Source organism: Bacillus rossius, chromosome 11 (assembly GCF_032445375.1).
Source record: "Bacillus rossius redtenbacheri isolate Brsri chromosome 11, Brsri_v3, whole genome shotgun sequence".
Classification (NCBI taxonomy): domain Eukaryota; kingdom Metazoa; phylum Arthropoda; class Insecta; order Phasmatodea; family Bacillidae; genus Bacillus; species Bacillus rossius.
Window position 1 is genome coordinate 48,779,474 of NC_086338.1, and position 16,651 is coordinate 48,796,124.

General features: G+C 34.3%; 1 protein-coding gene across 1 annotated transcript in view; it reads right to left on the bottom strand.

Moving 5' to 3' along the window:
* The window catches only part of LOC134536932 (uncharacterized), a 66,069-nt gene that overhangs the window by 9,631 nt on the left and 39,787 nt on the right, over window positions 1–16,651 (bottom strand). Inside the window, exons 17-25 of the mRNA XM_063377029.1 lie at window positions 16,367–16,541; window positions 14,737–14,822; window positions 13,470–13,717; window positions 11,994–12,213; window positions 8,560–8,755; window positions 7,083–7,228; window positions 5,858–6,040; window positions 3,186–3,262; window positions 1,837–1,923 (exon numbers count right to left, since the gene is read on the bottom strand). Of these exons, the coding sequence (XP_063233099.1) occupies window positions 1,837–1,923; window positions 3,186–3,262; window positions 5,858–6,040; window positions 7,083–7,228; window positions 8,560–8,755; window positions 11,994–12,213; window positions 13,470–13,717; window positions 14,737–14,822; window positions 16,367–16,541 (1,418 nt within the window). The remainder of the gene's footprint in view (window positions 1–1,836; window positions 1,924–3,185; window positions 3,263–5,857; window positions 6,041–7,082; window positions 7,229–8,559; window positions 8,756–11,993; window positions 12,214–13,469; window positions 13,718–14,736; window positions 14,823–16,366; window positions 16,542–16,651) is intronic.

Consider the following 16,651-nt stretch of genomic DNA (forward strand, 5'->3'; position numbering starts at 1 on the left):
ATTGGAATATATATATAACAGGATCTGGGTCATTAGGAACATCTGGATGGGCAAAAATTGGAATAGGACGTTCTTTTCTAACATTGCAATGGGGAGGAGGTGGAAATCATACGCAAGTAAATTTCTTCATACCATTTTCAAACAAATAAACATTTCAATTATACCAATATGATTAGCTATTTTCTTAGAAAAAAATAACGTTTTTTCGAACTAATCTTGCGCATCTTTGCCTGATCGTGCAGTTAAATCTTGAAGATGTGGTTTCTTGAATCTTTGAGAATATTTTCTGCAAAACTACAGAGGCACCTATATTGTAGTTGTATATTTATTTTGTAGGATCGAATAAGGGGGGGGGGGGGGGGGTGTGTTTGTGTGTGTGTGTGTGCACACACTAATGCATGCACACACTAACACACACACCTATGTATGTATGTATGTATATATATACATATATGTGTATGTACATACATACACACAGTAATGGGGAGAATCCGAATTTTCTGGAATTAGAATCCCAAACAGTTCCCCGAATCTGAATCTAAGTCAGATAAGTTATAAATATAGGAGTTTACAAGAAAAGAAAAATATTAACTATGGTGCACCCACACTCTTTTTTTTACTGTAGTTACTTAAGAGAAAAAAGTAATCTCTTTTCACAACAGTTATATGGTTTGTACAAACTATAAGAATATTATATAATAGTGTTTTAAGCATGCAATAAAAACATAAGCTGTTGATATTATTTGGGTGCCAATATGGTAACACCACACACATAAAATTACAGATGGTTGCAGAATATACTTTATGTATTTATGTTTGTTAATAATGGTAAATAAAATATTAATTTGACATTAAGATAAGTTATATGACCACTCAAAAAATCCTATTTTCACTCTCACTGCCACCATTAACTGACAAGACTAAAATGTAGGGGAAAAAAAATCAAATTTGTCCTTTGTTCTTTAAGCATTACGTACCTGTCAGTGAAATATGAATCACAAAAGACAAAAATGGGGTTATACACTAAGTTGGTTAGAACATCAACATGAACATTAACATCAACATTATACACTTAAAATAATGGCTATTCATATATAATATGTCCGAATTCAAAAGACAAGCTTAAGGTGCAGATTCATCATGTAAAAATTATTTGAAAACATAATAAGTATATGACATACGGTCTAAGTTACTTCCCAATATTGGTACGTATATGCTTTGCAGTTGCAGCTGAACTGGTAAGTTTTTTTTTTAATAATAAATAATAAATAAAAAAAATAATAAAGATACTATTTATTATTAAATGCCTACAAATACTGCAAATATTGTCGCTGAAGTAAAGTTATTTAATGGAAATAATTTAGGGTAACACTCTTATTTCCCATAAATTTTTAGTGATATAGAGGACTAATGTGGTTTTAAAAAATTGAGTACTAATCTACATGTTAAAATTACTGAAAAAATTTGCCTTATTATAACTAAAAGAATTGATATTTGAGGAAGAAATATTTCAGGGAGAGAAACTCAGAAATTTTAACGCCAGCACCTGTGCAGTTCACAAGGACTACAAATCTCCACAGAAGCTATTAAAGAAATGCAACCAGTTGCATTGTTCTGAGCACATATTTGTTTTTTTTTATTTAAAAATAAAAATAAAATAAATGTTTGAATAGTTCTTCTAAACTTAAATTTCTGTAAATTTTTCTGTCTTTTCTCGTATATTATTTTATTCCTGACTCAAATAAAAGGAACTCTTTTTTTTAAAGAATCGAGTTTGTAATACAGTTTTGAGAAAAGGTAATTTCAACAGAAATAATAATGCCATGTTTTACGTACCCAATTACATTTTGCAAGTCAAACGCCTGTGCTCCCACTTGACCACTGGGTTGAGTGATGCTGTTTTCTGGAGGTTTTGCTGTGTGGCTGGAGTAGGAGAAAAAAAAAAAAAAAGATTATATAAAAAAATTTAATCACTTTCAGTACAATTACTTGCGTTCCTGTTGTAATTTACACTATTCTGCAACATGATAGTCCCAAATCTTCACACCACAAGGTTTTATTTGTAATTATGTTTTACATCATACATACATTAGCTTAACATCTGCATTCGCCCTTCTCAAATCACACAATTTTTAAGGTGCATTTCCACATGTTAAGTTGGTTATTTCTTTTATTGGCATAGCTATTTTTGAGGCCTATTCCCAAATACTTATGTCAATAGCTCTTTTGCATTTTGTTTCTTGTCTCAAAATTGTCAACATTATCTAATAGAGGTAAAAATTCACTAATTGTAACACTCCATATCTCCAGATAGCTCAACATTGGTCTAGAGTGCATGTACTTGAACACTTGAAGAAAAATGTTGGGTGCTGAATAAATATTAAAGTTCCGAAAGAAATGTTACTGCTGACGATTGGTTACTGAAATAATGTCTCGCAGACACAAACTGATATTAACAGTTTTTAATTAATACTTGAAGAATTTCACAGTCACCACGGCCGCCGTCTTCCAACCCCGAGAACAAATATACCTATGTCAAATGTACATCCAGGTTGCACAAAATATCTTCACTGACTCGAAAAACATAAATTTAATGTTCGTAGGTACAGAAAAATGAATGTTAAAAAAAAACTTTTATTCCACGACAGTTTGCAACCTACGCTACGGTAGAAGCCAAAGACTCAGTCCACAGAACAATGGCAAAGTTACTCACTCATTGCTCTGTGCTTTTGTCTAAATGGCGACGAATGTGGTACATGAATTCTAATTTAAAAAGTTCCAAAAATTTTTTTTTTAAGTTTGGCGTAGCCCGGATCACAGCCGCAAAACTTTCTCTTCACACAATTAATATATTATTTGTGAGCCACCGCCCGATACACGGCCTCTAGTTACCTGATTAACGTAATGGTCGCCCTTCTTCTTGAGGAAGGACAAAGAGTGCTCATGTGATGTAATATTTAACCAATCACCAAATTACACAGACAAAAAATCAGCCAATCATGGTGCCAAGGCAACAGCACTTCAACAAAATCCAGTCTTTTCTCACACTTACAGAACTAACTATCTCTCTCTCTCTCATTCTTACGTAAACAGCAAACTATTGCATCCACTCGATTTTAAGGAAAGGACAAAAGAAAATTTAGCTTTATACATCAAGACATAATAATTAAATAAAAAAACATTACCTGTCACCAAAAAATGGTGATGGTGGATTTGGAGTAAGATTCATTAAGTTCTCATGAGGTGCAATGTTGCCAGTAGCCTGAAAATGAAAATACACATAGACTTATTGCAAACAATAAAAAAAAATATACAATTATCAGGTCAAAGTTAATGTCCAAATACTGCTGCAATAATTATTAATGTTTATAAACGAAACATCAAATATGCAACATAGTTTCATTAACATAGTGTAATTATCCGCACCTTACCCTCCAACCTGATGTTTTAGATGTTTTATATTAAAAAAATTATATTATATATAGACTAATCACAAACTTTAATAAAAAATGATAATATTCTACCATTATTAGGTAACAAGCTAAGTGTAAAGTTAATAATTAAAAATTTTAGCATTGTTTTAAAATGTTTGTAAACATAGTCTATGTTGTGTTGGCCTGTTTGTCTAGTGCCATAAACATAGTTAATTTTCTGTTCTATATTTATATATTTGTGTCCATCATTAGAGTAACAGGCGATTTGCCTAATGGCAGTTTGCCTAAACATGAATTCGTTACGGCGATTTGCCTAAAGTCATTTCTCCTAAAGGCGTTTTGCCTAACGGCGATTTGCCTAACGCCATTTTGCTGATGGCGATTTGCCTAACAGCATTTTGCCTAATCTAACCTAACCTAACTTAACCTAACCTAACCTAAGCTAACCTAACCTAACCTAACGGCATTTTGCCTATCAGCGATTTGCCTAACGGCGTTTTGCCTAAAATTAGGCAAAACGCCTTTAGGCAAAACGACACATGCCCCATCATTATCATAATATCCTTTGTTCATCATGTGTGTATATATTATATATGCCTGTACTTGTTTTTGATGTATTTTGCCCTACAGTCACTGTTCTGTGCAGGAGAATATGCAGATATTCACTTCGGAGGAGGGGGGGAATAAAACCACTTTGATCGCTGTTTTGGCTTTCAATGGCTTTCATTTTTTTTTTTTTTTTTTTTTTTTTGGTAAATGATAGAATTTTTTAGGATTGTAGCCCCTGCATGTATGTAGTGCTGGCCTGTAGATGGTTCCTACTTGTGTGTAGTGCCGACATTGTCTACTGTGTGTTTATGTTCTATATGTGTAAGGATAATGTATTTGTGTGAATGTCGATATGTCTTGCCCACCTCAAAATTTCTCAATCTGTCGGTGGGCATGTTAAAAACATGAATTAATAAATAATTAGGTAGTTATGTGTCCGCGTCCCTCGAGCCAGTGCACACCCGTGAAGCTAGCCATCTTCTCTCTCGCTCTCACATCCTGCTCGTCAGAGAGAGCAGACACGACCCTAACCCCTTTGCCTCACATTTTTTTTTTTTTACTGACTAACCACATGGCTTCGCAAATGGAACTGATTGTGTGTTGTTTTATAAACGATTGTGTACACATGTATGAAGGATGAGAGTAGTAACAGGGTATCTACAAATACCCGATGAACCAATTTCAGGACTTTTAAATCAAGTTTTCTTACAACTTATTTACATCACACAATAATTTTTAAATATAATTAACAAAATTAACATAAGGAGAAATATATACACTGTTCGCAGGAATGTCCCAATATTTACATCAGAAAGCTAAATAAAACCTTTTCAGAGATCATTTAATTTGCAATATGATTTTAAGTGGACAGTCTCCGACCGTTTGTTATTTAATGTGAGTCTATAAAATGAAACAGAAGGGGTTAAAAAAAAAACTTATGTTAGCAAAATGTTTCTAGAAATTTTAAGTTTTGTGAAGTTACGGCACCATTAATGATTATTTAGTGAGTTCCGTGACCTCGTGAATAAAGATGTGGTTCGTAATCTCCATGTTGATGACTGACCCTGTGGGGATGTGTGGCTGAATTAAGGTGTTTGGGATGCCTTACAGGCCTTAGAGCTCCTGATAATTAGGTTTTAGATCTTGTCCGGCACTACGTTACGGCACTCGCACGGGTGACATCACGCCTGGAGCGAGAGTCTTAGCGGGGTGTCCATCCAATCATATCGCCAGCTCCCTAGATCCTTTCCTTCACCAATAACAATATCGTAAGTCCTGGAGTCGAGCCTTCCTAGCAAACGTCAAAACGAAGCCAACCTGACCAGAAAATACTATAAGGGATCTGACTGCCGTAGCTGTTTTCAACCAGTGGATGCACCGCTATACACACTTTGACAAAGAACGAGTTCAGCTGGGTTACAGACGTGTGCAGTATGCCGAAACATTAATCAAACACATATAATGCAATTATAACATTGCAGTGTCTATACATGAAATAGATTTCTGAAATAGTGGTAAGAAGTAATAAGAAAGGGAAAAAAAAATGGTTTTAATTTTCGTCTTTCTGTCAAGTAGTTACTACACTACAAAAAAAATCAAAAAGATTTTATTGAAAATGAGCATCATGATAATATGAATAAAATTAAGCAACTTTTATGCAATTTTTTTATCTCATACATCGTTCCTAAAACTATGCACTTTTTTTTTTTGCAAATATCTGTCACAAATAATTACATGGAACAACCTAATTTTCTATAAAAAAAGATTACAGGTACAGCTAAGAACATATCACCACCGTTAAAAGTCGTAATTACTTTATTTTACAACCGATCTACACCACATTACGTTTGCAAGCGTTAAAATGTTCGCCCTACCTGTGGATCCAGTCTGCTCTGCGTTGCTGTCTGTTGCTGTGAATACAATGCAGAACCTTGCTCCTGCAAAGTGGATTGATTTTCCTCTAATCGTGTCTCAATTGAACCTCTAAGCTCTGAAGCTCGCTCCAAAAGGATGACATAGTACACTAGATCTTTGCCTTGCACATTTACACCGACACCCTGAAATGTTTTAACATACTGGTCAATGAAATTTTCCTCAGAGTACTATGGTAAAAATGATTTGATTAAAAAAACTATGTTTATCAGGTACCTATAACTTTAACTTTCTCAACAGAAAATGTGACAATGAACAAATCTAGAGAAAATGAAATATTTTATCTTACTTGGCTGGAGCACTATTACCTTGCAACTAGTTCCTACAAGAATTAAAAAAAACACACAGCACAGTGATAAAACTGACACGTCCATTAAGAGTGTGATAAATTATCACAGAAAATACCAATATTGAAAAACATCAGCAATGATCAAGCAGTACAGTATATTGTAACAATCAACAGAGTCTATTAGCAAATTGTCTGTCTCGGTATAAAAGTTAAAAATAAATAAATAAATAAATAAAATAAATCAACTGAAAACTACAGATTTTAATGAAAAATTATGTGGGATTCTTTAGCCTTCTTTTTATTGAATGGAAAAACTGAGTATTTTGTCCTTAAATCTCATGGATATTTTTACTTAGGGAGATTAAAGGTCTTTGTAGAAATATTTAAAAAAAATTCTTTAAAAAATATGTAAATAATTTAAATTTTACTGAACTTTATTTCCTACTTTAAGAGACACACATTTTTGTAAAAAAAAATGCAACCAATACAGTTTTTTTTAAGAAAACTCGTTGCCATGCTCAAAATTTTATCAAAAAAAGTTGTTTGATTACATGGACGTATACACTCTAATGGAAACAATATTTTGTTTTAACTAGTGAACTGACACACATTTAATCCTCAATCCTTATCAAAAATATTGTATTTGTTTTGGCGCTACAGCACACAGTGATGATTCTGTTGACACTCCACTAATTGTTCAAACTGAGCAAGAATTAAAATGACCACTTTCACATTTAACCACCATGATTATAAATTTTCAATGAAAGTTTCACTCACCCAGAAGTGATATAATGTATAGGCACTGTTTGTAATTATATTTTTTTCAATAATATACTGGTAAAACAATATTTAAAAAAAAACTATATTATGGACTGTACCTTGACCATCACAAATGGATCTGTGTTCTGTTGATCTTTCTTGCAGAAAATCTTCAACGAGTGGTGTGCTACCTTAGTAGTTGAACACACATAAAGCAGTTTCTTGACGTACGACAGTTCGCACAGCTGTTTCGCATCAGACAGCCCTGTGAAATGCAAAAAAAACTATTAGTATACTTCTGAATGTGACATACTAAAACAAGTTTAACAATTTTTAATACTTTCTCATCCAAGTACTATTTTTGAAGAGTAACCACAGCTTTATTTTTTTGCAGTATGTGTTTCATGCAAACATCTCGCTGCACAAACAAATATTCAGGCATAGTCAAATCTGCATACTGTTAAAAATTTTATTCTAACCATGTCAAACAATTAACCGAATGTCTAAATTTTCTCATCAAAGACATCAATACATAAGTTCAGAGGACCTAAATGGTGAAATTAGCAGTTGATATAATTTTTCCAGCTATGTAGGTCTAAATAGGTTCAAATGTAATTCTATCGAATTGAAGAATTGTGAATAAAATTGAGGTTTTAGTACTATAATAGAGTTTTTTATAGCAAATTTAGCATTGTTTCATATACTCAAAAAATAAAAGAAAACTATTAAAATGTTTACTAATATAGTAACGGCTTTTTACTCTGACCTGTTCTGGACCATGGTTGTACCAGATTAGTAATTTTGGTTGATTCTTGAACGTCAATTTAGGTGTACAAAAGAAAAATTAATAAACAGTACAATTATATTTCAAACAAGCTGAATTAAAATGCTCTTATGAAAAAAAAAAAAAAAAAAAAAACAAGTCTCAGATTACACATTGAACTATGGTCAATAAACGTCTTAATCCACCCGGAAAAAAAATTTATATTCCTTGCGGCATAATCTATGCCGGATTAAAGAATGTGCCAAACTGAAGACTGTTCTTAAATACAGTTAGTAAACTAAGAACCATAAAAATTTTTATAATTTGGTTATGAATAATCAACAGGAAAAAAAATTTACTCCTAAGATATCATAGCTTGTGAGAAGTAATTTTCCATCATCACCCAGGCCCGTTGAGAAGGAGGTCACAGAATGGAAAAGTGTGCGTGGGGAAAAAAAAAAAAAAAAGTGTGTGGGGGGGGGGGGGGGGGGGGGGGGCAAAATATCAGAGCCAAAGCACCAAGGGGGCCTGGCTGAGATCAAAAATATTTATTTTATTCTTGTTTTACCTTGACAGTATGACAAACAAAAATTGCAAACCTACCGCTACTAAAATTTATTGGAAACCTTACCGGTGATAATTTTTTTTCCAGATCATGTTTTGCAGTTATGGCCACAGTAACTTCCAGTCTTTAGAGAGACATTATATTTATTAAATTGATTGCAGGGTTTGAAAAAACTGAACGTTCAGTATTGGGGAGGGTGGAGGGGCCAGACAAAATTATTTGCCTCCCGGGTCCTTCAGTTTATCTAGGCGGCCCTGTCGTCACCTACGTTTGTCTGGCTGTTGACTCCTCACAGCGTCGAAGCAATCCGAGAACACTGCGCACATCGTGAAGGCCGGCTTTGCCAAGGTCGATGCTCTGTTGATGATCATCACATTGTCTATCTGGTTCAACCTCAGGTTCACATCGAAGGTAGATCGGACATCATCCTCCAATTGTTTCACTAAATACAAAATGCCACACCTCTGGAAAAAAAAAAGTTACCCAGTCAAACTTTAGCAACAACATTTTTCTTTGTAATACTATTTACTGTAGTAAAATTCTCTTATCTGAAACTAGCTAACCACCCGTGGCTTTGCTCATGCAAATTTTGGGATATTATAAGAAAAACATGTGATGAGTTCGAAAAATTAAGTAAAGAAATAGACACAATGAAATGCCTACAGTTATTTTATTCATAACAAAATCATTGAAGGTTGAAATTTCAAAAGTAATAATACATAAACCTGTATGTCAATTTCTTATCACAGTTTCATGTATTAAACTTTTCCCTTATATTTTAAGAGTTCTGAAACATTCAAACAAACTCACAAACTTTTCTTCCCTTTCCCTTTTCTTCGGGGATGGAACTAACAGAAAAAGGCTCTTTTTTATTTTTAATGTATAAAAATAATCATTCATCCTGCTTTTGTGGATTCTGCATATCCATTGCCCTAATAAAACCGAAATGGTATTTTTTACCACCTCAGGGTAACATAAAAAACAAATATAATAAACTTTAATTTATATTCAAAATAGATTTTATAATGAAAAATTGATAGTCCCCTACTTTAATGGATTTCAAAATATGATTTAGCTTTTATAAAACCAAACCAACATCCTTTTCACCTCTGGGAATGAAACAGTTTCTTACGCACTGCCTGCTTTAGTAGATTTGGAATTATAAATTTTCCTGATAGTACTAAATTCACTACATTTTTATTCCATTAAATGGTGTAATTTCAAGAACAGGGGGAAAAAATATATTATGTAAACTTTTATAAATGTATAAATTCCCACAAAGTATTTTAATCCCTGCTTTAATAAAATCAAATATAATTTTTCCTAATAAAAAACTTACCCCCTTTTAACACCCTAAGTAAAGGATTTTGAAATATGGAGGGGAAGAAACTCTACAGTCTGTATACTTAATAGGTGATCATGCTCTTTTTACTTCCCCTTTCAGTAGAATCAAAGATAATTAAACAAACTTAAAAGTGAAATTTCAGAATGTGGTGAAGATAAGTTTGTAGTATACGTACTCAATATTTTAGCTTTGTATTGATTATTATAATTGGAAATAAAAAAATAATAATTTTTTTTTTTAAATCAAATGAAACCAATTTTACCCCCTTTGTGGTAAATATAAAAATAATTTAAAGAACTGCATTATTTAAATATTAATATGTGTTATTCATTCTCAGATTTTTTTTTAGCTCACTCATTAGGAGATTAAGTGATGGCAATTTTACCTTACTGAACCAAACTCACCCCACTTTCACCCCCTAGAAGTAATATTTCAGAAAAGAGTAATCAATATTTTTTTTGACACATGCCATTGATAGTTACACTGTGTATCATAAGAAAAACACACAGGCGAACCCAGTGATGTGACAAAACATATATTCTGGACACCAAAACAATGACAGCACAGACGAACCACGAAGGCTTCTAAGACAAAACCGTTGCAACATTTCGGGAACTGAGACCTGTTCCCGCTCTAAAGCACAGACTGACTGCAATGGAGTATGTCCCCTCCCCCAATAAAAAAACAAAACAAACTCAAACGGACAAGACCCTACAGTATTTTTCTTAAAAGTCAACATGTATTTAAAATGTGAATAAACATAAAATTACTTACCACTATATTTGAAACACCTTACAACAAAATTTGTATTTATGTTCTTGCAATTATGTTTTACCACAAGTGTGCTTAATTTTAAATTATTACACTACCCAGTACACGTATATTCCACTATTAACTTCTTAAAACACTAGAAATCTACAACATTATGGAATGAAAGGCCACAAACACACCATAGATTTCTACTTGATGTAAGCTTTTGGACATACGCCATTGCTATACACATGTATGTCTGTAGAAGAAAACTACAAAAAACACAAATAAAGCAAAAAATTGCTGTTGTCAGGATATAAACACCACCCAATACTCAACAACAGGAATATGGTCAACAAACAAAGAAAAAAAAAGAAAGAAAAATGGACTAACAAAAAAAAACCACAAATGATGACAGCACAAAAATACTGAACCCAAAAAAAAAAAAAGAGTTGTGCTGAATTTTTTGGGTTCGGTATTTTTGTACTGTCATCATTTGTGTTTTTATTTTTATTTTGGTAGTCCATTTTTCTTAGTTTTTCTTTGTTTGTTTACCATATTCCTGTTGTGGAGTATTGTGTGGTGTTTATACCCTGAAAACAGCAATTTTTTGCTTAATTTGTGTTTTTGTCATTTGTGTTTTTTTGTAGTTTTCTTCTATAGACATACATGTGCATAGCAATGGTGTATGCCCAAAAGCTTACATCAAGTTATGCACTCCCATTGCACAAATCTTTCAAAGATGACATAGATTTCTAATACTGCAAACACACTTCCAGAAGAAAATATTTTGTTTCTACATTATTACTATGGCATCAATCAAAAGTATTGCTATTTGGCACAAACATAGTGAAACCACAATTTATATGCCTTGTACTTGTATCTTCCTATCTTTTATTATCTATTCAAAATTTGGATGGCTTTATTTTTGTATATAAAAGAGTCTATTATGCATTTTGCATATTTTTTATATGTGATGTGACATTTTAAAATGTCAAAGTAGATACAGAAGAGCAGGCGTGACAAAAAATCACGGAAGGCCACTTGGGAACCTTCGTGTAACGAAATGTGGCCTCATATTTGCACACACACAGACTGAAATGAATGCAACAGCAGGCTAATGCATGCCTCTTGTCCAAAAGGCAGTCAACAAGAGTCTCTTACCAGTAATTGTAACATTTTTGCCTTAGTTCTATTTGTTTTATAAATTTAATTTGAACACAACTTCACACCCAATCTTACAGCAGACGTTGAAATCAGAGGTCCTCTGCATCTGTGCAAACATTCCTATCACAGTCCACATAGTGACTCACTGTCATTACATAAAAAGCTAGGAATGTTTTCAAAACGGTTCAAAGCCACACAAACAAGCAACTGAAACAAGTTCGCTGATGTCACGGGCACATCACGAAGGTGTTATATTTTTTTTTTCCAGCAGAACACTGCACTCTCTCTCTTCGAAAACTTTTTGCAAAGCTTCTATTCACACGTCATTGAAAAGGGCTGTCCCTTGATCCTAACAAATAATACGACTTTTTTCATGGGGGGGGGGGGGGGGGGGGACGTGCTTTGAAAGGTACAAATTAGGCATGCGCTCTGATACTGACCTTCGCAATGAGCATGGTGGTGACGTCGGGAGCGTCCATTGTGATGACAGCACTCTCCTCGTTCAACTCCAGCATCTCCGCCATTGTGACGCACAGCGTATCGACGCCGTGGAACGAGCTTAACGAAAGCATCTTAAAGATTTGCAGGTGCAAGCCCGCGACTTCGTCCTGCAAGAGCTCTTTGCCGTACGCGTGGATCCAGAGCACCGCCCCTGAGACGCTGCGCATTTCACAACCACATCACAATCAAGATATTATTCTGAAGTACTCGAAACAATTCAGACTCACTTAGAAGTAAAACTTCTTCAAAGGCTCGAATATATGTAAATATATTGGGTCGTGAGTTACATCAACTGTACTGAATTGACTAAGCTGGAGAATTTTCTAACTGGGAAATTACTCAAAAAGGTTTTCACTGTGTTTATTTAAAGGAAATTTTTTAGAAAATTACAATTAAAAAATGGTCAGTACATGAAGAAGCTTCAAGCTGAACATACCCTATATGTGATATTATTCCCCCCCCCCCCCCCCCAACTTTTCTATCGGTAATATTGAGAAAGGAAACCACCATTGCTTATGTACAGCATTTTCCCGGAGTATTTTTCACAAAATTATGGAAAACTAAAATCATGATGTACGGACCAGGATTCAAACCTGGGATTTTAAATATGCGAGTCCAGGTGTTACCACTGACCACCTAGATCTGTACGGGTATAACGGTAATGGAGAAGGAATTGAAAAATTAAAATAAGCAATGCAAATGCAGATCCTTCGATACAAACAGCACTGATACTTCTGTCCACAACAACTAATAAATAGTCAAAAACTAAAGAATTGAACACTTTGGGCAGTATTCCAAGACACAAAAATAAAGGTTTAGGTGTTTAATATGCTATACTTGTACCCTAACAATATTCATAGTGCACAACAGGACATGGCCAGTCCCTTATTTTTAGGGAAAAGATTTTGGTGTCATATCCGTTGCCGATCTATTGCCCAAATTCAGCGCATGCACAGAGCTCACTTTTTCATTGATTTCGCCCAGATGGCAGAACTGCGTCTGGCGCCATTAACTCCTATATAGTCATTTTTGTGATCATTCAGGGAACATACTAAGCATGATGATGTGCCAAATAAAACTTTATGATAGCAAAACAATAGTGGAATACATTTTGTACACTTAAATGGTCATAACAAGAAATAATTGCAACTTAAAAAGTACTTGAGAAAATTAGAAAGGCAGTTCTATTTTTATGTGCGTTGGTACTGCTATCTCTAGTATTTTTACCATAACAACTGTATCGATGATTGCGAATCTTCTGCTAGAATGTGTTGAAACCTGTTTCTAGCCTCGCGCAGAGCACCATTTATTAAAATATTTTCCAAATTGTTTTTTTAGGAAAATACCCCGCGAGTTAGATTGCAGTTGTATCCCAACAAGGCAGTGGAGGTATTACACAAAGGAGAGATACCTACTTGGTTGCTTTTATGTGAGCCGACACTACATTGGAGAATTTTCCACGTCCACACCTAAACAGATTGCAGAGATTCCACTTAAGTTCTTTGGACACTTGCTCCGCTGATACTTCAGCCAAGTGTACGTGGAATACCACCATGCACTGTCCGCAGAAATTCGACTGCACTGACAATGACTTCCAAAAACCCTGGTTAGTTTCGTGGTTGTAGCATGGAAATGCAGATGACTCCACAAAGTGCTTGACAACCTGTTGTGGGATCAAAAATAAACAACGGTGAGAAAAAAATAATGGAGAGTTCAAAAATTACGTGGAATGCACACTTGCTTTAGCATGAACGTGTGGGTTCAATACACTTTCCAAAAGAAATTTACGTAATTTCATTAGAGTTTTTCAAACTGACGTGTAATAAAAATCCAAAATAACAGCCAAATGAAATTTGCTACTTTATCCACCAACCAAGTTCATACGATGAATATAAACAACTTAAACATTTATAGAGATAATGTCTTGGCAGGATATAGGACATTTCTTTGTAAAATTTTGAAACCAATTTCAAGGTCAAGTGCAAATATATATGTATAGGGACACTGGCATGATACCTGAGACCATACAATTATTTCCTCTCAAAGGCTCTATTCAATTAGTTAATTAGTTAGTAAGTTAATATTGTTTTGAAACAAGAAAAATTAAGTTAGCTCTGAAAACTATTTTTCATTCCACAATATGACTGAAATTTGGAAGAACATTTAATATATTATTAAAAGAAAATAATTTATAAAATTAATGTGATCAGGGAAAAATCCACTTCAAGAAATCATTATTACTATTATAACAATTCATACCAAAAATTTAAAAAAAAAAAAAACGTAAGGCTGGAGAAAATTCTGAGCAGTGACTTTAAAATGACCAAATAACTCATGGTTCGGTAACCTGAATGAATAAATTTTTAGTAAATACTTCCTGCAACAAATACTGGCACTGACTACATGTAGTATGTACCTATTTCAGTGCTTTCAGTTGTAAGGAGTAAGGAGGAAAGAAAGAGAATGAGAGTGGAGAGAGGTAGAGAGTGAAAGAGAAAAAGAGAAAGAAGGAATAAAGAGTGAAGGAGAAAAGTAATAAATTAAAGGAGAAAGAAAAAGTGACAGAAGGAAAAAAGAAAGAAGAAAGAGAAAAACTGAAAGAGAAAAGGTGAAATGGAAAAATAGAAAAATGTATGTTGATTTTCATTACTGCTACATAACTTTAGCCAGGCCAGTCAGTACCTTATACACTTCAAGCACATGAGGACTCTTGGGAGAATGGGCAACATCATAGCCAAGTTCATGTTCATCAGTTCTTGCTTTTGGACCTGAAAACACAAAATAAAGTATTTTAACTGATATGAATTATAACACTCATGAAAAACCTTTTCTAAAACACTCATTATACTAATAAAACCTTATTACGAAAAACCTCCTGCAGTGTACATGTGCATAAGAAGTTATCTTTAAAAGATTTGTGTTTCCGTACCATGTGCGTCTCTGCCTGAGGACGGAAGTAGATAGCAGTTCCCGAAACGTCGCTTGTTTCTGTTTTGGTAAAACTATTATGTTTGTTTGTCTTTTCGTTTTGTCGTGTTTTTGTCTCGTTTCAACTGTTGTGCTGAATTATTTTGGGTTCAATATTTTTGTGTTGTCATCATTTGTAGGGTTTTTTTTCGTTCTCATAGTACATTTTTCTTTGTTTTTCTTTGTTTGTTGACCATATTCCTGTTTCGGAATATTTTGTGGTGTTCATATCCTTGTTGACAACAGCAATTGTTTGCTTAATTTTGTGTGTTTTTTGTCTTTTTTGGGTATTTTTATTTATTTATTTTATTTACTAGTTTTTCTTCAACAGAAAAAGTTCTTAGCAATGGCGTATGTCCAACAACTTACATCAAGTCATGTGCATAAGAAGTTAAAATTATTAGGTAATGTGTTTGGACAGAGGGGGGGAGAAGAGAAGGAAATGGGGGGATAGAGGGAGAGAGAGAATGTAAGGAATATAGAGATAGCGAGAGAGAGCAGGGGAGAGGGGAACAGAGGAGGAAAGGGGGAAGAGATCGAGAGAAGCGTAGAGACCAAGGGAGAGTGAAGGGGGAGGACAGAGGGATAGAGGGAGAGGACCTGAAAAAGAAGGGGAGGAAGGGTAAGAGAAGGGTAGGGAAGAGGATAGGTAGGTAGGGGAGACAGAGGGGAGATACGGAGGGGAGACGGGAAGGAGATGGAAAGGGGGCAGGAGAGTGGGAGAGGTAGGGTGTATATATTAACTTGAAGTTCACATCTTGTCAACAAAGAGCTCATTAGTGATGATAACACTTCACACAATAATTGGGGAAGAAAAACAGTTTTGGCTTATAAGAAAGTGCCGTACCAGCATTTTCGCGGAGTGATTTCGGGGAAACTATGGAAAACTAAAATCGGTATGGCCAAAACTTCGGTAACAGTTCGGGTCTTCCGGAATGTGTTACCACCTCATTCCGTAATTTCGTTGGTACTAAGGCCAAATGAAAGCTCATTGAGGTTGGTATCAGTAAGACTGTGCTGAAAAATCACTTTAACTAAATAATTTTTCATCAAATAATTTAAAGTAAATGGCAGGACCACCAAGATAACAGCAGCTTCCAAACCACTTGGCTGCCTCTTCAGACAGGTTGTGACACCCAAGTGACAATTTGATTCGTATTTAGGATTCCCTAAATAAAATTTGGGTGCGGGGACTATTATTTACACAAATCAAATGAAACAATAACACATGCATTTGAAAAAAATCTAAAAAAATAACTCTTGATGTGTTAAAACTTAAAACCATATTCAATTATTCGTTTGCTGTGTAGGTTTGACTATCTGACAGGTGATGGGCAAAACTTACATGAGTGTGCTTCAAAACGTTCTGACAGAAAATTTTCTTTTGGAGCAAGCTTAAGTTTGTCGATCTTGAAGAAGCAGTCTTCCGTGCGATCCTTCACAACCACTGCAATGTCTTTATTCAAATCTTCACACAGCTCTTGCAGGAAACTTTTCGTTAACATTTCCTTGACTTCCATCTGTCAGACAGAGATAACATGCATCACAACTCTCACTGAGATTTTACCACTGGAGATTACATAATTATAAAACACCAAAAATAATCTTCATGCTTTCCTAATAAAACTAG